Source organism: Phoxinus phoxinus, assembly GCF_949152265.1.
Source record: "Phoxinus phoxinus genome assembly, chromosome: 17".
In the NCBI taxonomy this organism is placed as follows: domain Eukaryota; kingdom Metazoa; phylum Chordata; class Actinopteri; order Cypriniformes; family Leuciscidae; genus Phoxinus; species Phoxinus phoxinus.
The window spans coordinates 12,621,743-12,648,484 of record NC_136892.1 but is presented as its reverse complement, the minus strand read 5'-3'; the positions used below and the strand labels follow the sequence as shown (position 1 = coordinate 12,648,484).

Here is a 26,742-nt window from a genome sequence, read left to right as displayed (position 1 = left end):
TGGTTCCATAAAGAACCTTTAACATCCACAGAATCTTTTCATTGTACAAAAGGTTTTTGTACAAAAGTGGAAAAGGGCTCTTTAGATTATTAAAATGTTCTTCATACATTTTCAAGAAGAAAAAAAGTTGCTTTAAGAACTGACCACTCAAAGGTTCTTTGGGGAACCAAAATATTTCTTCTATGGCATTGTTGGGAAAACATTTTGGAACCTTAATTCTTAAGAGCGTAATGATGCATTAGTCTAGATTTGACGTCAAGCAGTATCCGCTTCATCGCTGGAAAACACACTGATTTATATTAGCATTTTAAATGCCATGTCTTGCCATTTATAGGACAGAAACTCATCCGTGTTACTCATTGCATTACTCAGACATCGGGTAATTTGTCCAATAAGTCCCCAAAAAACACGTAGGCCTTTTGTAAACTGTGGCTTAAGGTTTGCGCTCAGATAAACTGGAGACTAAACACTGGAAATATATAAATAATCATTATTGTTTTGAGATCATTTCTTCTCAGGCATCACCGAATTCAAACCTTTTATGTTGTACAAACAACATATATACATTTCTATGAATTATTATGCTGTTTTGAATATAATATTTTCCTTATGTCCGTGCAATCCTAAATACACTGAAAAAAGCGAACAGTTGGATCACCAAAAACAATACGTTTTTTCAACTTAAATTCACTAGGTCGATGACACTTATATTATTTGAGTTCGTCAAATAAAAAAATAAAACATTTCAAACATGATATTGCTTAATAGTAATATTTTTTTCATTAGTTGTGACAAGACTCATTGCTTTAGAAATATTTATTAATATTCATTCAGTTTATACACTGACAGTATATTTTCCTCATCCCAAAAATGTAACTTTGAGAAATCCTTTGGAAAAGTCTTTTTTCATTTATTGCAACTTATAGGCCTACTGTCCTTAATGCAAATTTGAAGGGCCTGAAAAGAAAATCTCAAGTTATAACATAACCATATCATATAACCTTAGGTAATTCACATAAATGTGACCTAAAATGAGATATTAGCATGCATTGCTTCCTCAAGCAGTGTAAAAGTGAAGAGATCATCAGCGTAACATAGGCCATATAGCTGCCACGCGTCTCCATGGCCCCTCATTGGTGGAGATCCCTTCATTGTGAAGAGTGTGCGGAGGAAAGAAAGGACTACAGCTCAGAACAGAAACAAAAGGCATCCAAAGCAAAGTGCTGACCGCAGCCAGGGTCTGTGAATCAGGGAGCCCCATTGAAGCGGCGTCTGTATAAATAGCCCCACAGATGCCTGAGCAGGAGACCGCGTGCTGGATTCCCCTCAACGCACACAGCTCATTCTGTTGGGTAAGTCTGGTAAACCCTGTACCTCAGCCAACTCTAAACCAGATAGTGATTAAACCAGCTTGGAACGCCATAGTGAGCATGAATTATGCAGAATGACTTATCAAACTATGATCCACTGATACAATCAGACAAGCTAAATTATAATTATGATAGGGGAGATATTTCTGAGATGTCAACCAGGGATTTGAACAAGAGGTTTTTATTAGCAGACCTGACGTCCATTAGACGGTAATATAAGCCGCTCGGTTTAATTGATCCAACGGTGTTCAGGCTAGTCGTTCATAGAATACTTTACATGTCATTATCTATATAACAAGCACTTGTACTTTTTTTCTCACAGTAAAAACAAGTTGGCCGTGTGTCCACCAAAGCGTTTAATATCAAGCGGAAATGTAACTTAGGCCTACTTGCTGGCATTTGTTTTGGATGAACATCTTGTTGTTATCGTTGTACAAGCAGAATGTGTGGGGTTTTTGTTCTGCTGCCCATCCTCCAATGTGATTGGACGGCTGGTTGAAAAGTGATAATGATAAGCGTTTTAACCAAAGTTGACCAAGCGCTCAGCTCCTCGTCACGACGCTCCCATTGAAAATAATTAAAGCTCTTGACATTAGGGGAGAAAAATGCTTATTTTAGCATTTTTTTGTGGGTACATGTTCAGCAGTGTTGTGAACTTCTGACATGAGTCTGATTCCTTGTACGCAGGTCAGTCAGCGCTGATATATCTGAAACAATGGCTCTGACAAACCCTGCAATGTCAATGCCCATGGGACCATGGAAGGTAGGCCTATAGTGATTTATTTCATTTAAATTAATATTTAAGTAAAATGCAATTTGGGGCAATGTTTCTAAACTAAAAATTTTAGGGATAGTTCACCCAAAAACAAAAATGTTGTCTATCAATTACTCGCCCTCATGTTTTTCCAAACCTGAATGAGCTTCAATCTTCTGTTGAACACAAAAGATGATATTTTAAAGAATGTTGGTATAGCCAGACAGTTGACGGCACCCATTGACTTCCATAGTATTTTTTTCCTACTATAGATGTCAATAGGGTCCATCAACTGCTTGATTACTAGTATTCTTAAAAATATTGTTTGTGTTCAAGAGAAGAAATAAACTCATACAGGTTTAGAACAACCTGAGGGAGAGTGATTTCATTTTTAGGTGAACTATCCCATTAATTAAATAATGTTCAACATGTTGAACTAAAAATACTGTTTCTTTCTTTCCCAGATTACCGTTTATGACCAGGAGCATTTCCAGGGCAGGCGTTGCGAATTCACCGCTTGCTGCCAGAACATCATGGAGTTCGGAATGGAGACCGTCCGCTCCCTGAAAGTGGAGTGCGGCGCGTGAGTGAAAGCACACTTCTCTGATTACCGAAGTAAATCTCTCTTCCTCTCTCCGACCCCTTCTCCTAATTGCCTCTTGTGACTCCAGCTGGATAGGTTTTGAGCACTCTACCTTCAATGGCCAGCAGTTCATCCTGGAGAAGGGAGATTACCCATGCTGGGAGGCCTGGAGTGGAAGCAATGCCTATCGCATTGAGAGGCTGATGTCCTTCCGCCCCATCTGTTCTGCTGTGAGTGAGACCATCTGCACCAGAACACGAAATACACCCACCAACAGACTTTACGATCATCCATATTTCAGAAATTTGTTTGTCATAGTGAGTGTAGATAGACGCCATTAAAAAAGCAGCGCAGATCCTGATTTCACCAAGTGCAACATGTTTGTGGATAACCATCTTTGTTGATCCTGGAACAACATTCTAATCAACCAATCAGATTTGAGGGACAAGTTAACAGTTTGTCAAGTTTAGACTTAAAACCAGAATTAGGCTCTTCTAAAATCAGTGTTATTAACCTATCATTTCCCTCTGATTTTAGGGATAACTTACGGGTAGGGTTCGGTTTAGGGGTAGGGATAGGACTACATTTTCGGACAGGAATGCAAAATCAGGACGTGGAAAAGCAGGCATTATGAAAGAAGTACTGATAATAAAAACCAGGGCTATGCGCCATTCAGAATTGAATTGAGAAAATATTAATTTGAATTGAGCTAGCGCACAGGTTCCAGAAAGCATAATTAAAATACATTTCATTTTTCAATATGAATTACCTATATACATGTAAGGGGTATAATAAAAAATATTAGAAATAAGTCCAAAATATTTGTGTGTATATATAAATATATATAAAAATAAATAAATATTAATAATCAATGTTTGAACAGTCAGCTTTATTTATACATTTACAATTATTTACAATTTACATATATGTTATCATACACTAAAGGGGTATAATCAAGAATATTAGAAATGCACATCTTAAGTATTTATTTAAAAAGCAACAAACTATAAAATACAAAAATGTATTTTATTAAAAATATAAATCTATTAAAAATCAATGTTTGAAAAGCCAATGATTATTTATTTAAACTTTTATATTCATGGTCATTTTATGGAGCATGGTGGAAGAACATTTCCCAGAATGCAATATCAAGTATTACACAGTTGTGTGATGCGTGAAATTCCATTTCCATTTGCAATTTCATTCGTCCCAATTCAACATCCTGCGAGACGTTTAATTCAAATTCCAAGTCATGTACCAAAAGTTGAACCCATTTAGTCAAATCAGAATTTTGCTCACAAGTGCGTTCAGCAAGTTGCATGTCTGGTTCTTCACTCTGAAACAGATGCACAAGGATTCCCGTATGATGCTTTTCGAGTGTGAGAACATGAGTGGAAAGCAGTGGGAGGTGTGCGGTGACTACCCCTCTCTGCAGGCTATGGGATGGTGCAACAACGAGATCGGCTCCATCCAAGTCATGAGTGGCGCGTGAGTACAATTGCTTCAATGGATTTTGATCGTCTGAATATTTTGTTAGGGTCAAAAATTTGTCCCAAAACAGTGGCTAGCATTCTGGCTTCCTGCTTTTATGCTGCTTTTGATCAGCATGTGAGAAAGGAGCGCGAGTGCTTCGGTTCGGGCTTGCGTCACTGCGTTCGTCAACGTTTGAGACCTCAAATGCTCCACTTGGCCTCCATGGTAACATGCTGTGTTCCTATTTCTCTAGCTTTGTATGCTACCAGTATCCTGGTTACCGTGGTTACCAGTACATTATGGAGTGCGACTGCCGCGCAGGCGAGTACAGGCACTACAGGGAGTACGGCTGCCACGCTCAGACCCCTCAGATCCAGTCTATCCGTAGGATCCAGCATTGAGAGGAGCCAGCCGTGTCCTTCCTCCCTTCCCTCCCCTCTTCCTCCTTCTGAGCCCTTAAATCCTCCACTTCCTCCATCCCTCCGTTTCCAGCCATGCAAGACGGTTTGTTGACCAGGACGGCAGGCTGGTATACTGGTGCTACACCAATGTAACAAGTCCACAGCACTTTTTTTTACCCACTACACGAGGAAAGAAAGACAAACTATTGACGGCGGGAACGATGAGATAAAAACCGTAGAAGAAAAAGTCCTGTATGATTCCAGCCGGACGGACGTGGTGCGGTGAGAAGCTGGGAGCGTTGCTCTACGTTCATCATGACTTGATCATCATGATCGTAGCCATTGCAGTTTTCATGGTCAACATCTGTACGATTTTTGATGAATAAAGAACATGAGCATAAAATCTGAGAAAACACTAAAACAGAATACTTGATATCAGCTGACTGTGGTGTGTGGATCTTTCCTGACCTTACATGAACATTAGGACTAACATTCAACTCTCACAGATGAGCATAAAATGAGAAGGTCTAATGAACTGTCTAAAATTAAATTAAGTTTTAAATGAAAAGATACAATGTGTCAGAAGAATTTACATTAAAGTGTGACAAGGACAGCTCTTTGTTCTATCTATATCAACATAGCAAGACCTCTAATTCAATTATGTGTATAAGTATTTTTGTTTTAAAAATTGTAATCCACTAAACTTAACTACCTTTCGGATACTGATATATCAACAAAAATAAATAAATAAATGACGGCGAGTAGATAGGTGATAATTTTAGACATTACAAATGTAACAAACATAACAAAAATTGGAATTGTAGATTTTTGTATTTTCTGGCTCTTCAAGCATCCACCTATGTTTAATTTTTCAACATTATCAACTCTTTGGAAAAAAAGAGTTTGGAAAAAAAATCTCTCTAAAATGCAGTTGTTTTAGGGTGGAGAACCTCAGTGACCACAAGAGGGAACTAGAGGGTCAATAGAAATACAGTCTGAATGTCTGATCTGAAATTATGAGATTAGTCAACATATTTATGACAGCCATATTTAAACAGCAATAAAAAAACTAATCTTAACCTAACCTATACTGTGCAGCTCATCATTTCTTTTAGTTTTGTGTAGTTATTGTATAAACAAAATTTGGAAACAACTTTTATTTATTTATAATGTCCTCTTTATAACATTTTACTCTTTACAATTACAATTTAGTATAAAAATAAATAGCTGCATTTATATTTTAGGAAGTGGGTTTTTGGAAGAAGATCATCATATATCAGGGTCAAAAGTTTCAAAAAAACGACAGCACTAGGTTTTTAAATGCCATTTTAAACAGCATCCTAGAGTGTGACATGGTGCACTCCATTTAAAACTATTTTGAACTAAGTTTTCACATTTTAAACATGCAATTTATCCACACATATTATTGAGAGGGACTACCTGGAAAATCTCCAAGGCTGTGTTCAAATTCGCCCCCTATACCCTCATTCACTGCTCTACATTAGTCCACTAATATAGTTCACTTGAAGGAGGGAATTCGAACACTGTGTGCGCCGGAAGGGTGCAGCTTTTGCATAGTTTGTGCTTGTCGTTTAATAATCATTTGAAACATAGCAAGCAGCTCCAGTAGTAATTAAAATATTTATGCTGTCATGGTAACTAAACCTTATTTAAACAATTTAATAATCAATTAAAAAGGAATTTATACCTGTATGATATATTACGCTGCACCCACATTGGACCAGCGGTTTGGTGCTGTAGGGGCTATATCTGAAATCGCATGCTTCGCCATAGAGTAGGCGGACAACAGTATGTGACAAAAGAAGTATGTCTGAATTAACAGTACTCATAAAAGAGTAGGCAAAAAGCACCGGGATGACCCAACTTTTTCTGGCAAGCTTCTGAAGTGTGCATACGATGGACACTTTACTATCCTATGAGGCCGCGTGATAGGATTTGTGAATGTCAGTGAAGCGACGCAACTGACGCTAGTAGGTCACGTGATAAGAGCAACATGGCGATGTACGTCCAGATTATTCACACTCATGGTATAGAATGTACTTTTTTAGCCGTGGTGAATTACTTATTCAAGAACCTACTCAAGAGAGTATGCGATTGAGGACGCAGCCCAGCAGTTCATTCGGCGCGACCCTTTGTGTATTATAGGTATTCTGAACCCGTTGAGTGTACATCGGTTGTACACTCATTATTAAAAGTTCATTTTAGGATTAAATAAGTGCACTCATTTAATCCCACACTTCTTGCACCACTACAAATTACTTTCGCCTCTAGGCTATGTGGTGGCAATTTCTAACTTCCCGGCTTCATTATGCAAGGTAACTGAAAATAAAAGCTAAAAGGTGAATACCGTTTTATAAAAATCATTATGACCAAATACAGCACCTAAAATACACAAATTTAAATGGTCAAAAATGTTATGGACGATTGTCAACTACCCCTAAAACGGCAATGGTTTAATCCATCGTTTTAGTTTGGCCCTGTGCAAACCAATTTTCTACTGATTAAGCCAAGTGGAATCTATTAGTGTCCCTAATTTTGATTCAACGGGTTTAACTTGCAGACCAAATGAAGACCAATTTTGTAATGGCGCAACAAAAAAACTGACACTAAAACGACAAACAAAGGGTTATTTTTAAATGTCACTATTGTTTGCAAACCACTACAAACGCGCAATGCATATTTTGTGGCTCATTTTGCCGCATATTTTAATAGTTCCGCACCAAATACTTGGTTTGAGACACACCAACAAAGTGAACGAAGAAACATACCTGAGATATTACAACTACGCCGCCATGACCGACCGTCTCCAGAGTTTTTCTCTCCAATACTCGCAAATTTGTCGCCTCGCGAGCATCGGACAGTCTGTCGAGGGAAGGGAGCTTTGGGTCATGAGAATAACAACGAATCCGAGTACGGATGTACCGGGCAAACCCAGGTTCAAGTATGTGGGAAACATCCACGGGGACGAGGCTTTATCGAGGCAGGTGTTAGTGTATCTGATTGAGTACCTGTTGACTCAGTATGGCCGTGATGTGAGAGTGACGGAGCTGGTGAACCGAACGGACATCTATATAATGGCCAGCATGAATCCTGACGGATTTGAGCGCGCGGTGGAGGGTGAGTGCACTGGAAGTGCGGAAGGCCGCGAGAATGCCAAACATTATGACCTCGACAAGAGTTTCCCTGACCAGGATGAGCCCTCCAGCATGACTTCAGATGATACACCAGAGGTCACGGCTGTCATGAGATGGATTCTTGAAAAAAAGTACGTTGTTTAGGCTTAAGATTTTATTCAAATATTGTAGTCAATTGTAGAATGGATTGAGTAGGCTAAATTATTTATTTATTGAAGTCATTTTGATAGCCTCAATTAACCTTGACATGTCGTTACAAATAATTTGGTATTTTTCTATTATTTAGCAGGGTCTTCTATTTTTCTAAAACTATTACAACATTTTTGTTAATTGAAACAAAATGCAAATATTAGAGGTAAAAAAAAAGTCGCCTAGCATGGCAACTTACTGAAGTTGAAGCACTAAAAGTACTAACAACAGTAACATAGCCTATAATTAGAAAAAACTAAAACTGATTTAAAAATTAACTTAAAGGGATAGTTCACCTAAAAATGAAAATTCTGTCAATTAGTCACCCTCAAACCTGTAGCCCATGGACTTTCGTTAGTCTCCGGAACACAAATAAAGACATTTTTAATGAAATCAGAGATTTCTGTCCCTCCTTTGACAGCTACGCAACTGACAATTTGACGTTTCAAGAAGTTCATAAAGAGGTCTCTTATGAACTTTGTGAAGCGTCAAAGTGGTAGTTGAGTCGACTGTCAATCTTCTTCTAAAGTCTTATGGGTTTGGAAGGACATGAGGGTAAGTAATAAATGATAGCATTTTAATTTTTGGGTGAACTATCCCTTTTTAAGGTTTCATTCAAAATATGAATAAAACCTAAAATAGTATATAAATAATACTGGACTATAAAAAATAAAACAAATAATTTTTTAAAGCCAGTTCATCCAGACACACAATGACCATCACTTCACATCAGAGTTAACTAGATTTTAAGATAAATTGGCAATATTTTATACTGGCCCAGAAAAAAAAAATCTTGATTTATTCAGTGGTGTAATGTGACAATCTCAGATCAGAAGTAAATGAACAAGTCAAATCTTTTCACAAGAAGTGTTTTCTCACCAGGTTGGTTTTCTGGCTCTTTGTTGTCTTTTCCAGGTTTGTCTTGTCTGGTAGTCTACATGGGGGCTCGGTGGGGGCCAGCTTCCCTTTTGATGATGGCAGTTCTTCTGCAAGGCCTGGGCTGACAGCCGATGAAGACCTATTTCGCCATTTAGCACAAACCTACACTGAGAACCATCCCATTATGAGTTTGGACAACCCTGACTGTCCTGTTGATCCCAACAAAAGCTTCGGAGACGGTATCACAAACTGTTGGACATTAAATTCAGGTATTTTAACTAAGTGAAACTCCATTGAGCTTTGGTTTGGTGTCACAGGGGGAATGCAGAATTTCAACTACCTCAAAGGGAACTGTTTTGAAGTCACTTTTAAATTCAGCTGCTGCAAGTATCCACCAGCTTCTCAGCTTTACACAGAGTGGACCAACAACAAGGAGACCCTTCTTACCTACATGCAGAAAGTGAGTTGATTGGAATATTATAGTGTGGGAATTATTTATGATAAAGTAACATTATAGAACAGGATTTCCACTTCACATAATGCTGTGCATGTGGCTTGAGAGGAAGATGAATGTTGTAAATGTTGAAGTAAAGTTTATTTATTTATTGCACTTTTAAGCAAAATTAGAGGGGAGGGGGGGGGGGGGGGGGTCCTGTTATTTTGGTGTTTTGGGGGGTTGCCATTCTTGTGAATTGTTTAGGACCTGCTAACGAGAACTCAAGTTGCCTTAATGTAAACTACTATAGGATTGCTATGAATGTAAACAGTAACGTCTTATGGATGCCAACACCTAACTTAACATCATATGTGTAAAGAAAAGGTATTGTTAGCTGACAGTAGTGATGGGAGAAATTAAGCTTTTCAAAGCTTTGAATCAATTCAACCAATTGCTTCGCAAAATGAGTCCTGTGCCGAAGCGTTCGAAACGCCACACGCTAGTGACCCCTGCTGGTCAGAACAATGGAAATGCAACAAAAACTCAGACCAAACATGCATAAAAACACCTTTTACAAACCCATTGCAAATGCTTTATTGAAAGTATAATCTATCAAATGCATTTAACTAATCATCTAATAAGATTAATATATCAAGTGTCTGTGTAATGTTCTTTTATCAATTTCAGGGCTTGTTTTGATTGTTCCATGGGCGGCGATCTCAGTAATCTGCATGATTCATGGGTTCACAGAAATCATCGCCCCCCCAGAACCATTAAAATTTCGAAACGTTTCGCAGCGGTTATGATGTAACGATACCTTGTTTACTGAAATCACGTGACTTTAGCAGTTTGATACGCGCTCTGAAGTCTGATCCACTGCTTCAAAACCTTTACCATTTGGTTCTAATCAGTTTTTCGAAAGCTCCCATCACTAGCTGACATTTTCCTTCAAAAAATTTGATTCAGAGTCAAGTTATTGGAAAAGTCTACATTTAGTTGAGTTTACTCAATTAATTGAATTCTACATAAAGTATTTCAGTTGAGATATTGTTTCCGTTGTGTTGAACCACTGTCCACAATTGAATTCAATACAAAAAATGTAATGATATAAAATCTTATTTTGCTTCCATTTAAGGCTCATATTGGTGTGAGAGGTTTCATAATGACCAGATCAGGCTTTGGTCTCCCAGATGCAACAATCTCTGTCTCTGGAATTGATCACAACATCACAAGCTGGATGTTTGGTGATTATTATCGCCTGCTGCTCCCTGGAAGATATGACATCACTGCTAGCTCACCTGGGTGATTATGTGCAGAATGCAGATGCATAAAAGTAAAATGATGAGTTGGTATTAGTCCGATTTAATGGAATTTTTCCTGTTTCCTTCAGGTACCTTTCAAACACTGTGAAGAACGTGCCGGTGATCGAAGGCAAAGCCACGCTGCTAAACTTCACTCTTGAGGAACCGGTAGAGGAAGTGTTAATGTTAGATCACGCTGAACGACGTATAGTGACCAAAGAAGATCTGAGCACACCAGGGCCTCCCACCTCGAAATATCCAATCCAGTCTTTGGAATTCCAACATCACAGTTATGATCAAATGGAGATGATGTTGCAACTGTTTAGTGCTATCTATCCATCCATCACTTATCTGAACTCTGCTGGACGATCAGTGCAGGGCAGGAATCTTTATGTGATGGAGATTTCCACCAATCCTGGTGTTGATCCACAAGGTGCAATTGCATAGTCACATTCTTATATTGTGTATCTGTGCATACACTATCGGTCAAAAGTTAGGAATACTTTTCCTAACTCTTATGAACTCTCTTATGCATTTATTTGATCAAAAATAGAATAAATATTGTGAAATATTACAAAAATAAGTCTTTTTATATATAAACTTTTTATATATAAATAAATTTTCAAATGGAATTCATTCCTGTGATGGCAAAGCTGAATTTTCAGCTTTACTCCGGTCTTTAATGTCACATGATCCTTCAGAAATCATTCTAATATGCTGATGTCCTGCTTAATTATTAATAATGTCTTTATTTTCAATGTTAATAACAGTTCTTACTTAAGTTTTTTTTTATGACTAGCATGTTCAAAAGAACAGCATTTATTTTAAATGGAAATATTTTGCAACATCATAAATGCCTTTACTGTCACTTTTGATCAATTTAATTTTAAAGTATTAATTTAAATCTAATCAAAAGTACCTTTTTTATTAAAACATTTTATTCCAAATGTTTTATGGTAGTGTATCATGTTTCAACATTGATAATTAGAAATGTTTCTTGAGAAGCAAATCAGAATATTAGAATGATTTCTGAAGGATCATGTGACACTGAAGACTGGAGTAATGAAACTGAAAATTCAGCTTTGCCATCACTGGAATAAATTACATTTAATAATAATAAATAAAAAAATTCAACCAAAAGTACCATTTTGCTGTATTTTTGATCAAATAAATGCAACCTTGGTGAGCAATGAGCATAAGAGATTATCAAGAACATCAAAATATCTAAATTATTCCAAACTTTTGTCTGGTAGTGTACATTAATACGTCTCTAGTGATGTGATAACCTCCCCTTACTTCAACCAGGCAAACCAGAGGTCATGTTTGTGGGTAACCTGCATGGAAACGAGTTTATCGGTCGTGAGATTCTCCTAAACCTGGTTGAATACTTGTGCCGCAATTATGACAAAGATCCGTTTGTCACGCGTCTGGTCAATAGCACAAGAATTCATGTCATGCCTTCCATGAACCCAGATGGGTATGAAATAGCGCTAAGAGGTACTAGCAAAAAAAAAAAAAGGCAGGTGGTTAGATTGTTCTATGTATTTACACTGATTTTCTTCTCGTAGCTCACAAGGAACGGGTCTCAGGAGACCAGAGTATTATTGGACACAGTAATAGTCACCATGTTGACCTGAATGCAAATTTCCCTGAACAGTCACAGTCGAAGAATACTGTTGAAGCAGAAACTCAAGCAGTGATAAACTGGATCAAGGCTCACTCCTTTGTGCTGTCTGCAAGTATACGTGGAGGTACAGATATTAGTTCTTAAGTTTGTCACGATGTTAATAAAAAAAAAAAAATTATGATAAAACTGCCATTGTTGTCTCTAGGGTTTAGGGGAGTCGTGTATCCGAATTCCCTTGACTCCGTTGATGAGAAAATGTTTAAATCTGTTGCAGAAGCCTTTTATATGGTGTGTATTTTAGTATATATCATGAATCGCGTAACATTACTGTAACATTTAATTTTACTGACTCGTTTTATTGTTTCCAGCAATCTCAGGCTTTTCAAGAGCCCCAAGCTTGTGACGTGTCAAGAACCAGAGAGAAAAAAGACACGAAGCATCGTCGTCCAGTGGTCACAGGTCAGACTGAAGCATAATCACTGATTAAAGTCAATATAAAATAAATGAATAAATAAAATAAAAAATATTTACATTACCCTTCAGAAGTGTGAAATTCAGTACAGTATTTTCAGCATCATTTCTCCAGGGTTCAGCGTCACATGATCCTTCAGAAGTCATTCTAATATGCTGATTTGATACTCAAGAAACATGGCTGCTTATGATCAATGTTGAAAACATATTCTTCTATGTTGAGTATCCTGTTTCACACAGAAATCAACATTGTTATTGCCTTCTGCATAATACTAGGAACTGATATGCTGACTTGGGCGTATCAAGGCACTGACACTTTAGCCGTTAGCATTGGTCTGAGCTGTGAGCTGCTCCCACCGGAGGATTCGCTCTCAGAATACTGGGAGAAGAACCACGAAGCGCTCTTACAGTTTATACAGCAGGTGATTCATTCTTGATCATGTTGCATTTTATTTTTGGGTGAGCTATTCCGTTAAAACATTTGCATGGTTTGTGTGACGTCCCTTGTGTCAGGTTCATATGTTTGTGAGGGGTATGGTGACTGATGGTCATTCTGGCAAAGGCATTGCTAACGCCACGGTCATGGTGGAAGGCTCAAGTCATCAAGTCCATACCAGCGGCACAGGCCAATACTGGAGACCCCTGGCTCCTGGTTCTTATCATCTCACAGCCTCCGCTCCAGAGTGAGACCTTACCCTTCACAAGAAAAGAACAGAATGCCAGTTATAAAATTGGTCAGCCATTACATTTCTTGTGCTATTTTCCCCCAGTCATACTCCAATGTCGGCATCTGTCCGGGTGTTGAAGTCTCGGGTGGAGCAGGTGGACTTTAAGCTGACCAGAGATGCATTGCAGCCGTCTAGAGTAGAACAGAAGGACTTTGAGAAACTGGTGGAGCAGCTTTTAGTCCCTGGTGGGCTGGATCGGATGGTCCGCAGCCTTCTACCTGCTCAGACCCTGGAGTACCGAACCTACAGGGAACGCTCCGAGTTCCTGAGAGGATTGACGTTAACCTTCCCTCGCATCACACGGCTGTACAGGTATGTAATCCTGAAGATGCGTCTTTATCAAGTTGTTGGCGCTGCTTGCTAAGAACTTGGAGAATGAGATATTTTGACCTGGGCCAGTAGGCCTTAGTAACCACCTGCTATAGAAATGTGCTAACACCCTTATGGCAAACATCACTCACATTTCTGTAGTTATGTGATGCAAAATAAGTTAATGTAGATCATGAGAATTCATTGAATGGAGTTTGGTAAATGATGTTGTGAAACTTCAAATGTCATCGTTTGAATTGTCACTTTTTTTTTTTCTCTCCCCTGGGGTCAGTTTGGGTCAAAGCTCTGAGTTCAGAACTATCTGGGCCCTTGAGATCGCTGGCAATTTAAAGATGTCTCAACCTGCCGAGCCCAAGATCCGTTTTGTGGCTGGAGTCCATGGTAATGCGGCAGCAGGTCCAGAGTTGCTGCTCGAGTTTGCTTCTGTTCTCTGCCTCAACTATGGCAGGAATCTTGCCATCACCAAGGCAAGCTTCACAAAACATTGTGTCCACTTGTAAAAACATTGAAATATAGTTGTTAATCCCACCATATATATACCAAGCGCTGTGTTTGCTCGCAAAAGTTTCGTGAGTGAACAAAGTTTCTAGGGGTAGCGCAAAATGTTTGGGAACACTCTGCATAGACAACAAGTCTGAGTGGTGTGCATGTTGTTAAACTTACAAAAAACATGGCACACTGAAATATAAAAAAAATAAGTTTTTAATGGGATACTTGGTGTTGAATTCAATTAATGTATACACATATACAATTAACTTTTTTTTTTTTAACTATGCTTTCATTCTTCATCGTCACTGACCAATTTGGCATTGTTGTCTTAGGGTGCATTGCGGTCACATTTAACCCAATTTTTAGCTTGATTTAGCTAACAAAAGAAAGGTCCATTTATAAAAAGTTTAGTAATGTATGAAGCGCAGCTCATGTAGAAGTCACTTTCAAACCAAAGACGATTTCTGAACTTGAACACAAGGGAAATGTTCTTGGGGAACTCTTTTGGCCTTTCGCAAAACTCCTGATCACACAGATTGAAATGACTGGATTTCATCCACGCAATTTCGCAGTGGAATATTAAATGTTACCGGACCTTTAGAATTGGCCAAAAAGGCGGCAGCATCTATATTTTGGATCATCTAGTGCATTCGATGTGCATTAATGATGCCGTTTAAGTAGGTTAGGTTTTGGACAGAGTTTGTGTACCTGTCATTAATACAGTTTTTGTGTCCTTCCTCTTAGCTGATTGACCGGAGCAGGATCCTGATTCTCCCGTGTGTGAACCCCGATGGTAGGGAGCAGGCAAATGAGGGACTCTGCTCTTCCAGTGTGGGGCACACCAATGCTCGTGGAATAGATCTGGATACTGATTTCTTCTATGGTCAGTCAACACTCTGCATTGAAATGATGTCATTATCAAAAGCTTGTCAAGTGGTCCGTGAATATCACATTTGCATTCATACTTAGGTAATAAATCCGCGCAGCCAGAGACCCGTTCAGTGATGGATCTGATCTATGGAGGGGGTTTCTCTCTCTCGATAGCGCTGGAGGGAGGCTCTCTACTGGCCACGTATCCCTATGACAGACCTAATCAGCATGGTAACCAACAGACCTATATTTGTTTATACACCATTACTATTACCAATTCGTTGTGTTAAGGATCCTAACTCTGTTATATACAGTAAACGATCCTGCACAGTTAACATCTGAGTGATTGGGCTTATGATTTTCACCCAGAACAAAATGAGGAGACGTTGAGATATTTGGCCTCCTTGTATGCCAGAAGTCATCCTTTCATGCACTTGGGTAACCTGAAATGTACAAAAAAGTCAGGTATTGTTGAAAAGACTTCAAGATTAAAAGAAAATACTGCTAAAATTGCAGCCCAAAAAAAAAAAAAAAATCACAAAACATGATGACTCCATCATTCTAACTCGACAGAGAAAATCCCGGGAGGGATCCTGAAGGGTGCGGATTTCAGTTCTCACACGGGCAGTATGAAGGTATTGGAATCATTTGAGATTGTCCGAATGGCAGGTTTTCTGTCATGTTTGTAGATATCGTTCTTGTTGTGACATCTGGTGCTTATGACTTGCTTGTTGTGACTCATTAGAGTATATAACACAATGTAGATCAAATTACATGTATTAGTCTATCCATTTTGACCATGCAGGGCCCTGTTTACACCGGGTATTAAGATGCGTTTTGGTCGATTAGATCACAAGTGAACAGTGCTAAATACAGGTTTAAACGGGGTCTAAAACGTTTTGAGCTTGTCCACTTTCAATGACTTCCAGAGGCATTTAAAAACCCAACCCGATTGCTTTCGTAGTGTAAACGCTCATGTGTTCGAACAGCCATTAAAAGTCCGCCTGCACTCCGCCTACTGACCTAATGCGAAAAACGTTATAGGAAGTGTGCTAGCCAGACGGGATTGAAACTTTGTTGGCTGGAGACACAAATTTTAGCTTGGTACGTTTTTCATCTTCAAACCAATGTTCTCACCATTCCTGATTTCTAACACACACTTACAGCGTTCGGTGTGGTCTTGTGGCTGTCAGAGCAGAAACGAAAGCTGATGCTCTCCGTATGTTTTTCGGTCGTATTCATATGTAAATTACGTTTGATTATTTCATCAATTAGATCGAAAGATCTGAAAAATCCCATGGACCCTCCCCTCAAAGTAATCAGGACAGAAGTAGTTGAAAGTGGACAAAAGAGAAGGATTAAAACATCAGGTGTTAACGGGAATGTGTCTTCCTCTTCTACTTGTGATCTGATCAACCAAAACGCATCTTACCAGGAATAAATGGAGCCCCAACTTACAACTTGCATGCTGAATGAGGCAGAACTGATTTAAAATGATCAAGTGTTTGCTCTAGTTCACTCCACTGAAGCTCTCAAATCTCATTTTCTGCATATTCAGTCTTTTTTAAGAAACTACAAATGTTTCTCTTTCAGGACTTCAGTTTGGATGTGGGTGTTTGCCCTGAGATCACAGTGTACACTGGCTGTTGTTTGTTCCCAGCTGAACATCAGCTCTTCTCTATGTGGATGGAAAACAGAATGCCTCTTTTCCGCATGCTGCTGGAGGTGGACATGCTCAAACTAACTTTCTCATCTTCTCAGAATAGCCATATTTTCAAGCAACCTAAACTCATTTAAACCAAAGTTTTCCTCATATTTGGTCTCTGAAGGTTCACAGAAGTCTGAGTGGTTTTGTGAGGGACAGTAAAGGCCGCCCGGTGTCTGATGCTGTTGTGGTGGTGAACGGCTCTGTGACGGTTCATGCAGACAGTCAGGGTCACTTCACCACTCTCGTGGCTCCAGGCACACATCAACTGCAGGTTCAGGCCCATGGATATCAGCAAGTGCTCCAGCAGGTATGTTTTAGTAATGGCTAACGGCTTTAAGAGGAGATGTTTTTTGAGTAGCAAATCAGCATATTTGAATGATTTCTGAAAGATCATGTCTGTCAATGATGCTGAAAATTCAGCTTTGCATCACAGAAATGAATGACATTTTAAGAGTCTGTGTATATAACTGCTCATTGAACAAATGTTGGGCGGGACTTGATTTTGTCCATTGGAAATTGATTGGATCATTGTAGTTTGCTAATTGCTGCGATCTGATGTGAGTGACTGGTTCTTTCACCAATTATTATTTCATGATGTTACTGTTTTTTTCTTTCTTTCTGCGTTTTGATTTAAATACATCTTGGGTGAGCACTGCTTTCAAAAACGTTTAAAATCTTACCCTTCCCAAACTTTTGGACAATAGTGTAATAAAAAATATTAATGATCACGCTGCTTCTGTCCAGGTTAAGCTGCACACATTCTACAATTCTCTCATTCTCCTTCTGTGGTTTTAGGTGAACATATCCTCAGACAGAGTGACCAGTCCCATTGTGATTGACTTTACAGCAGACAGGGCTCCCCTCGGTCGGGCAGTGTTTGTCATTGGCACAGGTAAATCTTAACACTTTAATCTCAACACTTCTAATTACAGTGCTCTCATTGGTCAAAAGAAGTTGATATTAAAGGAGGACCTATTATGCTTTTCTCCCTGAAATGCCTCAATTGTAGGCTTAAAGGCACAATATGTAAGTTTAAAAAAAAAAAAAAAAATATGCAAAAAACAATAGAACAATGTTATATATTTTGTTGATTTGTGTACCGGCACTTGCATTATCCCAAATGTTTCTAACAAGATATAAATTCATTTATGATTTTACTTCTGTAGAAACCATGGAAACACCAAAGATGTTTTAATATATTATGTGTTAGACAGGTGAGCAACTGTTTGGATACCTTTATCATAAAACGAATCAGTGTTATAGCTTAACACGGTTTGTCTTATTGTTTGAATCTCTTTTTCTTGATTTACTGCGAGTAACATATTTGTATCATGCATGTTGACACCACTATTTTTTTTACGCGGCTAGCATAGTCAAAGAGCTATATATATATATATATATATATATATATATATATATATATATATATATATATATTAGGGGTGGAGCCGAACCCGAATACGGTATTCGGAAAGGCACAAATAACGTGTTTTTTACAAATACTTATTTCGAACAAATACTTTAAAAAATATTTGTATTCGGGAATAGGAAAAACTTTATATCAAAAAGCTGCGTTTCCTCATGAGACCGCAGTGCACGCCCGGATGAGTGAGAGAGTGAGTGAGTGACGGACGCAGGCTGCTCCACACAGCAACAGAGAGCGCTCGGCTGAGCGAAAAAACACTTAACTCCATCACTATTTTTGTTGAATAGATTTTTGTACCTTAACTAGGTTCCTGAGGCAGTTTATAACTTTCGGGAAGTGGAGTTTGATCGGGAGATTATTCCATTACGCTGCATTATTGACGTCTGGAGTCGGGCGCTCTCATGTTCGCTCTGTTTACGCAGCTGTTTAGCGCGGTAATTTAGACAATAGGCTGTTTACAGAGTAACGTTTACGTTCGGTTAAAATGCGTGTGTTCAATTCAATTCAATTCAATTCAAGTTTATTTGTATAGCGCTTTTCACAATACACATTGTTTCAAAGCAGCTTTACAGAAAATGCATTTCAAAAATATACATACAAAAATACAGTTAGTTAATCATGAAATTTAGGGCATAACATATCGCCGGCGTTGGGTCGTCTCTTCACAGGCGTCGAGTCGTCTCATCACAGACGTTGGGGCATCTGAAGTCTCCATGAGAGGCTGGATACTAACTGGAGCTGACGAACTCTATTTGAGTTATGTCCCGAGATAACAACAAAAAAGGCAGATGGGAAATAATTAGCGTAGCTGCTGTTCTTAATATGAATGCATTTGATCTGATTTAACTGTAGTATAAAAGGTATGAGATGCATCATGTGAATGCTTGGCTAAAGAGATGCGTCTTTAATCTAGTTTTAAACTGGGAGAGCGAGTCTGAGCCTCGGACAGTATCAGGAAGGCTATTCCAGAGTTTAGGAGCTAGATGTGAAAACGCCCTCCCTCCTTTAGTGGACTTAGATATCCTAGGTACGACCAGAAGCCTCGAATTTAGCGATCTTAAAGAGCGCGATGGAATATATGGCGATAGAAGATCTCTTAAATACACAGGAGCTAAACCATTTAGGGCTTTATAGGTCAGTAACAATACTTTGTAATTGATACGGAACTTAATAGGTAACCAGTGTAGAGATGATAAAATTGGTGTTATATGATCATATTTTCTTGACCTAGTAAGAACTCTAGCAGCTGCATTTTGGACTAACTGTAGCTTGTTTACTGAGGATGCAGGACAACCAGCTAATAGAGCATTACAGTAATCTAGTCTCGAGGTCATGAATGCATGAACTAACTTTTCTGCATCAGAAACTGATAGCATATTACGTAGCTTAGCAATGTTTCTAAGGTGGAAAAAGGCTGTTCTTGTGACATTTGAGATATGATTTTCAAAAGACAAGTTGCGGTCTAGTATAACACCCAGGTCTTTTACTGTAGAGGATAAAGTAACAGGACGTCCATCTAGATTAAGGTTGTATTGTAAGAGGTTTTGTGGGCAGTTTTTTGGACCAATCAGTAATACCTCCGTTTTATCTGAATTTAATAGAAGAAAATTACACGTCATCCAATATTTTATATCTTTAACACACTCTGTCATTTTAGATAATTTAGTGTTATCATCTGGTCGTGATGAAATATATAATTGAGTGTCATCAGCATAACAGTGGAAACTTATTCCATGTTTTCTTATAATATTACCAAGTGGCAGCATATAAATTGAGAATAGCAGGGGGCCTAATACAGATCCCTGCGGCACTCCATAATTTACTGACGTTATCTTTGATTTTTCCCCATTTAAATGGACAAAATGGTAACGGTCTGATAGGTACGATCTAAACCAGCTTAATGCCTGTCCCTGAACACCAGTGTAATTTTGAAGTCGATCTAAGAGTATTTTATGATCTATAGTGTCAAACGCAGCACTAAGATCGAGTAAAACTAGTATTGAGATACAGCCTTGGTCAGAAGCTAAAAGTAAATCATTTGTAATTTTAACCAGCGCAGTTTCTGTGCTATGATGTGGCCTGAATCCTGACTGAAACTTTTCATAGATATCGTTTTCTTGCAAGAAAGAGCACAATTGAGCGGACACAACTTCGTTGTAACGTTAGTTGTGTCGAATTGTATGGACGTGTGGGAGTTATATGGTACGTTTAAGTTACTCAGTCTTTTGCAGACAGCAAGATGTAGGCTTCATAATGTTCACAATGGTATTTTATTGTTTTAACCATGGATGAGGTAATGACTGTTACGTTATTTTCTTTTCAATGACGTTCCTTGTTTCATTGCTGGATTTATGGAAAAATATCAACCAATATTGCATATCCATCATTATTAGAATGTATATAATTAAAGAATACTTACACTATAACGTAAATTAGAAGTGTAACGCAATTTCTTTTTCTTTTTTTACGCCTATTTTGAATTTTACTCGAATACAAATACAAATACTTTTCCCCCCTCAACAAATACAGATACAAATATCGGCTGCTTTGCACACCCCTAATATATATATATATATATATAAATACACATTTTAAATTAACTGCATGCCATTTAGCAACTCAAGTCATTCAGCTTTTATTAATATGATATTGTAATGTAAATGACTCGGACTCTGGGTCCATATGAATTAGCTCAAATGATCTATAGGGAATTTTAATAACTAATCATGAATATGATTAATATATTGCATATTAAATTATCGAAATTGAAAACAGATAGATTATATGAATAATCAATCACAACTATTTATTTTTTCAGACACTTCACAACCGTGTAACTTCCGCTCAATATTTGAATCTGAAGCGTTAGCACACTCCCGACCACTTGATGGCGATAACCGATGTTTATGTCTCGCGGGACACTCACGGTCACAGTCGAGTTCAACTTCATATTGCACTGGTCAGTGGTCGCGTCTTTCAATATTTTCAAGGTTTTGTTTGTTTATTTCGCTTACTCTCCCGGAGCACAGTTGCTCTGCTCGCTAGCCTTATGAGAAACGGAAGCGAGCAAAAAGATTACATCGACCAAATGTAAACAGCCCCCTTTCCGTTTCCAGTAGCGCATTTATATTAACGAGCACTCAGTCCTTCAACAGAATTCAATGGGATTTTACAAAATGACGAATAAAACACGACAGAAACTGTATTTCGCAACACTTTTTGTTTCTGGAACATCAATGAACCCCACTAACCACTCGGTGAGTTTAACAGTTTTGTAAACGAACATTATTGGCTGTTTTAATGACATTTTCGGACATGGCCATTGACTCCAATGTTAAATGGGTCCATGGCCAATTCTTTTATAGTCAAAAACTCGAGAGAGGAACCATTGTCAAAAAAATGTTGTCCACCACTCTTGTTCATCCAAAACAAACTACAATATAGACTCAAGGTGTTAAATACCGGAATTATCCTTTAAGGACATTATGGAATTAAGATAATGTCTGTACTATGTTATGATTGTACTGTACAATTAAATACAATCGTTGCTAAGTCTGCAGTCTGAACACTTTACCTCAGAGCGTCCGTTAACTTAATGAATTTGAGAATATCACCTGAAAATCCGATAACATCCGCTATTTTCATTCAAGCAGCTGATTTCTGTGAATGAATGTAAAACTAAATGTATATTGCAGCACAGAGTGAAGTCTGTATATACATTAACGACGATTTGAGACGAATAAATGTAAATTTAATATAAAATGATGTAAATGCCGCTCTGTGGCGCGGCAGGATTTTGAACACGGTCCTAAGCCGTTGCTGGGCGCCGCGGACAGACGCCGAATGGCACCGCCGGTGTGTGTACACTCATAGAGAATAATGTGTTTGAATTTTACAAACGTGGCACGGCGCTTCTCGTCCGGTGTGCGACCCCCCCTTTAGAGGTGAAGACGACAACTCCCATGATTCCACGCTCATTCACTGCATCATCAAGCTATGCCTTTGTTATTGTTTGGAATAAGCAACCTCTTGTGGCGAAACTTGCATTAGGGCTGCCAACTCTCACGCATTCAATTGACACAGTGAAAAATCTCGAAGCAAAGAAGACCCCAACACCGACAGAAAAGACCGAGCTGGTTACTTTTGATATGAAACAACGCGTTAAGTTTGAAATTTGTAATAAAATTGACAGAATTTCTAACAATAAATGCCGTTTTGGTGGTCTTAAATGTGACGTGAGTCGTGACAGCTTGCTGTAGCACCTTTAAGCGGCACATGAACTGATTGTCTTTTCCTCTTTACTACTAGTTAATAGTAAATAAAAACAAGTGAACATTAGAAAGTATGTTGATACAGTACAACTTACCGAAATGTATAATGTCTCGTAATTAATCAGTTTCAACCGCTGAAAGAGTAAAAAAAAAAAAAAAAAAAAAAAAAAAAAAAACATCTGGAAAACAATGTCACATAACGTTACATTTAACTCAAAACAGCCATTTAATGACCATAGTGTGTTGTTAACTAAAAAAAAGCAACTCCAGCAGACATCCCACCCTGCAAAAACTTATTTCTGGGAGATGGCACAACAAAAGTTGGCAGCCCTGCTTACATACTGTGCCTTAAGTTTTCTTCCGGGAACACACGCATCACAATTCCTCGTTTAAATAATTATTAAAATATAACAATGTAAAATATACATTAATTTAAAAAAGGAGAGATGCATTATACCAGGTTGTAGCACTTGTGCTAATTTTCACCTGTAGTCCCTGGTTTGAGTTGAGTTTACCCCTTTTTTTGGTTGAGGTGCTTTAGTAGGGTGTTAAAACTTGCAGTGATGGAAAGGGCGTGGCAGCCAACCAATCAGAGCACATTCTGCTTTTTGGAAGGAGGGGCTTCATAAAGCCAGGAACTAAACGGTGTCATTCTCACATTTTGCAGACTGGGTTCCTGACAGACTGGGAAAAGGGGTACTGCAAAACTATGATTTTTAAACATTCAAGCATGAAAACCTATTCTATTATACTCCAAAAACAAAATCAAAACTTTGTAAAATACACTGTTTGCTCTGTATTTTATTTTCCAAACTGTGATTCAGGAAGATTTTATTAATTTTTAGGGCTGTCTGATTGGAAGAGATTTTGAAGGGGAATGGGAGAGCTTCACTCCGACGATGCGAGTGAAGATTAGCTATACTATGGAGAGTATAGAGTTCGCTGTTTGTTTAAAACAGCAAAAGTGAAACGTGCTCTGTGGGGGACACCACCCCAGCAGAGGACGTCCCTGGATTGTAGGTCCAGTGGCACCGCAAACCTGCTCAATCACTTCCATCTCAGATAGGGGTGATTATTAATGATCAGGGCTGTCTGATTGGAAGAGATTTTGAAGGGGAACGGGAGAGCTTCACTCCGACGAGGCGAGTGAAGATTAGCTATACTACAGAGAGTATAGAGGTTCGCTGTTGCAAAAGTGAAACGTGCTCTGTGGGGGACACCACCCCAGCAGAGGACGTCCCTGGATTGTAGGTCCAGTGGCACCGCAAACCTGCTCAATCACTTCCATCTCAGATAGGGTTTTAATTATTCTTATTTCTTTTGATTATTTTAATTTCTTCTATGTAAAGCACTTTGAATTACCACTGCTTAGCTTTGCTTTTACTGAATAAGCACTGTGCCACTTTTTGTCCGACTGTTTGCACTGTATTTTATTTTCTAAACTGTTTTAATTATTCTTATTTCTTTTATTATTTACGTAATTATTTCAATTTCTTCTATGTAAAGCACTTTGAATTACCACTGTGTATGAAATGTGCTATATAAATAAACTTGCCTTGCCTAAAAGGACATAATAGGATCTCTATAAATATAAAATGTTTTATAAAATATGCCGATTTACAAATTCAAGTATTCATATTTAAACCCATATTATTAAATCTGTTATAAATTCAGGTCATAATAATTATGCTACTTGTCAAACTCCCTCTGAGTGAACTGATTAATGACTTGAATGAAAGGACTCCTATAAAAATGTAGTAGTAAACTGTCCTGCAACTCTTCATCCTCATTTAGCCTCTTTGATGAGCATCTTGATCTGCGCTCTCCTCATCTGGCACCTTCGCTCTGCCAAGTTCAGAGACGGGGTTCATTGGTTGCGTCGCAAGAGGGAAGACCTCCGAATGGAGGCGATGGCTTCAGAGAAGTCACCCTTGCGAGAGGAATTTCTGGATGAGAGCGAGAGTGAGGATGACCCTTTCTTTGTGGAGGCAAAATGAATGTACTGTCACAACGTTTAAGAATAAAATGTCACTGTCTTTATGCTCAGTAATTAAAATGTCTTTGTTTATACATGTCTTTATTTTATATGCAACTTTTCCACTACATTCATTCAGTATGTATTTAAACTTAATAAAATATATGCATTTACCTTGTTGCTAATGGTGGATGCACACCTAGTTGGTATATTTTTGTTTAAAAAATAAAAATAAACGTATGTTTTAAGTTTAAAAGCATCCCTGGGGCCCGTTTTTCGTATGTGAAATACTCCCCGACAATTTGACTTGATCCAGGATTGTTAGGTTATTCAGCTCATCTTGGAGTTTGCTGTCATAAATGTATTAAGAAAGATGGATCCCTAGTCTAGCGATCCTTGATGTAAACTGTTTATCATTGAATGAACAGCAGGTGGTAGTAAAGCACCAAGACTTTTGACAAAAAAAAAAAAAGAAACCGTTGAGAATGGGATGAGGAATAATGTTACAGTATGTGATTGCTTTGGGAAAGCATCACCGTTATGATTACCCATTTTGTTCAAATCCCTAACCCCTAATTATTCAACATAAGCACGTCAGACTTTAGGCAATATTGTCTGATTTGGGGATTCAATTGCATGTAACCATAGCGACTGGGTCTAAAGTAATATCAAAGATGGTGACATAAATAACGTATCATATTTGAAAGAACAAACATTCAGGTGCCGTTCCAGTTCATCTGTCAGATTGAAATGATCCAACAGCAGTTTTATAGCCTATCTGAGGGTGTGTTCACACTTGTAATTCGGTTCGTTTGGTCCGGAACTTTTTAGGGTCTCATCTTCCTGTTTTTGGTTCGTTTACATGGCTTTGGTCCGTGTTGCGTTCATGTATCATTCGAACTGCACCAAAGTTTGTTTGGAAGCGGATCGAGACCCATCTTTTCAGTGCCTGGATGGCAGAGTTCACACTTAATCAAATGAACCGCACTAACAGCAATTCCACCAGGGTTCGTTTTTCAACCAAATCAATTGGGAACAAACCCTGGTGCGATTGATCTGTGTGGGCCACACTTTTGTCAATTGTGACAGTTTCAAGTGAAACGGCTTCTCGAACAAGAAAAAATTTAGTGCAGGACTTTGTCAAGAAATTAATGTATGTTTATGATTTGCTATTGCTGTGATGTCATGTGAGTGACAGTTTGTCCCGCCCCATATGCCAGTAAACCAGTCATCGGAAAAAAGGAGAGGAAGTTATTTTCATTAAATATTATGTGGACACATTAATTAAAATATGCAAGATTTGTCATTTTTGATTTCATGGTGACAAGCCCGCTTGACACCCCTGCTGTGCTCGACCCTAGGACCAGAGCACGGGCTCAACAAAGTAAGTTGGGTTATAGAATTTGGTTGTCACTCGGGGCCAGGGGCGTTTCATCAGTACTGGGGAACAGCCTCGCCTCCCCTCCCATCAAAAAAAAGTTTGCCCATAATAGATGCGGGGAGAACCGGGGCGAAAGTAACGCGGGACGAAAGTAACAAAGCGATTTTCTCAGAGCCGTCACTCTATTAGCATTTCAAGCTATGACAGCACGTTCAGTACGCTCATCGTTTCCCGCGGTTAGGTCCGGAAAGCTGTTTTCGAGTAGGCTACGATAAGTAAATACTGAAGCGGTACTTTTTTTCTAATTACAAGTTGTGTTTTTCGTTTCATGTGTCACACAGTAATGATCAATCTACAGGTTATTTAGTGCTGTAACACATCCTGAAGTTTGCCTTGTCAGAGTTTTTCGGTATTAAAGTAAATTGGGTTTAAATGTCAGGAGTTCCTGTCGGGACGAAAGTAACACTTGTTACTTTTGTCCCGCTATAGTGAAAACAAGTGTTTCTTTTGTCCCTCTGCTAATGTGGTGACTTTGTGTGTTGCAGCATTCATTAAAGGGCACCTATTATGACATTTAAAATGTTCCTAATGTTGTTTAGGGAGTCCCCAACAACAGTTTTACGTGCATGCAATGACAAAAAACACTTTTGTTGTCGTATAATATGCATTTATTTTTACCTGATTTGCTCACCGACTCCCAAATGATTCGTTCAACGACTCATTTTTCCAAACCCCTCCTTTGCGCGACGCTAATCTGCGTTGATTGGTCAGATGACCCAGCAGTGTTTACATAGATAATACTTATTGTTTAAAGGAACACTTCACCTCTGGAAAGATGAATGTGTATTTAAAATGGGTCATTTATGTAGAAGAAATGTGAAATTATTTTTGAATTTGGAGCCTTCTAGACTGAGAAAAGCCAGAA

General features: G+C 38.5%; 3 protein-coding genes across 4 annotated transcripts in view; 2 read left to right on the top strand and 1 right to left on the bottom strand.

The window, feature by feature from the left end:
* Positions 1-7,547, bottom strand: part of unc119a2 (unc-119 lipid binding chaperone a2) — a 38,474-nt gene extending 30,927 nt beyond the window's left edge. The window contains exon 1 of the mRNA XM_079587027.1: positions 7,371-7,547. The gene's annotated coding sequence lies outside the window, so the exon portion shown is untranslated. The remainder of the gene's footprint in view (positions 1-7,370) is intronic.
* Positions 1,071-5,019, top strand: cryba1b (crystallin, beta A1b). Its single transcript, XM_079587031.1, has 6 exons — positions 1,071-1,352; positions 2,058-2,133; positions 2,589-2,707; positions 2,796-2,937; positions 4,053-4,195; positions 4,434-5,019. The coding sequence occupies exons 2-6, from the start codon at positions 2,086-2,088 to the stop codon at positions 4,579-4,581; spliced, it is 600 nt and encodes a 199-aa protein (XP_079443157.1). The 5' UTR covers positions 1,071-1,352; positions 2,058-2,085; the 3' UTR covers positions 4,582-5,019.
* Positions 6,957-24,992, top strand: cpdb (carboxypeptidase D, b). Of its 2 annotated transcripts, none has more exons than XR_013794743.1 (21): positions 6,957-7,867; positions 8,841-9,043; positions 9,122-9,264; positions 10,376-10,542; positions 10,631-10,974; positions 11,847-12,038; positions 12,110-12,292; positions 12,374-12,456; positions 12,537-12,627; positions 12,916-13,061; positions 13,153-13,322; positions 13,410-13,679; positions 13,969-14,164; positions 14,931-15,069; positions 15,156-15,287; positions 15,426-15,521; positions 15,630-15,691; positions 16,650-16,781; positions 16,861-17,071; positions 17,560-17,656; positions 24,256-24,694. XR_013794743.1 is itself a non-coding variant. In XM_079587013.1 (21 exons), exons 1-21 carry the CDS (start codon positions 7,239-7,241, stop codon positions 24,456-24,458), a joined length of 3,864 nt encoding a protein of 1,287 aa, XP_079443139.1. In that variant the 5' UTR covers positions 6,958-7,238; the 3' UTR covers positions 24,459-24,992. The 2 variants fall into 2 exon arrangements, 1 of the variants encoding a protein (XP_079443139.1); XM_079587013.1 differs by having other exon boundaries at positions 6,958-7,867; positions 16,886-17,071; positions 24,256-24,992.
* Positions 24,993-26,742: the final 1,750 nt, after the last annotated feature.

Bases quoted from the DNA above. Each gene is read 5' to 3' on its own strand.
- cryba1b (XM_079587031.1), top strand. From the start codon at position 2,086: ATGGCTCTGACAAACCCTGCAATGTCAATGCCCATGGGACCATGGAAG. The intron at 2,134-2,588 runs GTAGGCCTATAG...TTTCTTTCCCAG, and splicing joins TGCCCATGGGACCATGGAAG to ATTACCGTTTATGACCAGGA. The intron at 2,708-2,795 runs GTGAGTGAAAGC...TTGTGACTCCAG, and splicing joins CTGAAAGTGGAGTGCGGCGC to CTGGATAGGTTTTGAGCACT.
- cpdb (XM_079587013.1), top strand. From the start codon at position 7,239: ATGTCACTATTGTTTGCAAACCACTACAAACGCGCAATGCATATTTTG. The intron at 16,782-16,885 runs GTGGACATGCTC...TGGTCTCTGAAG, and splicing joins TTTTCCGCATGCTGCTGGAG to GTTCACAGAAGTCTGAGTGG. The intron at 17,072-17,559 runs GTATGTTTTAGT...CTGTGGTTTTAG, and splicing joins ATCAGCAAGTGCTCCAGCAG to GTGAACATATCCTCAGACAG.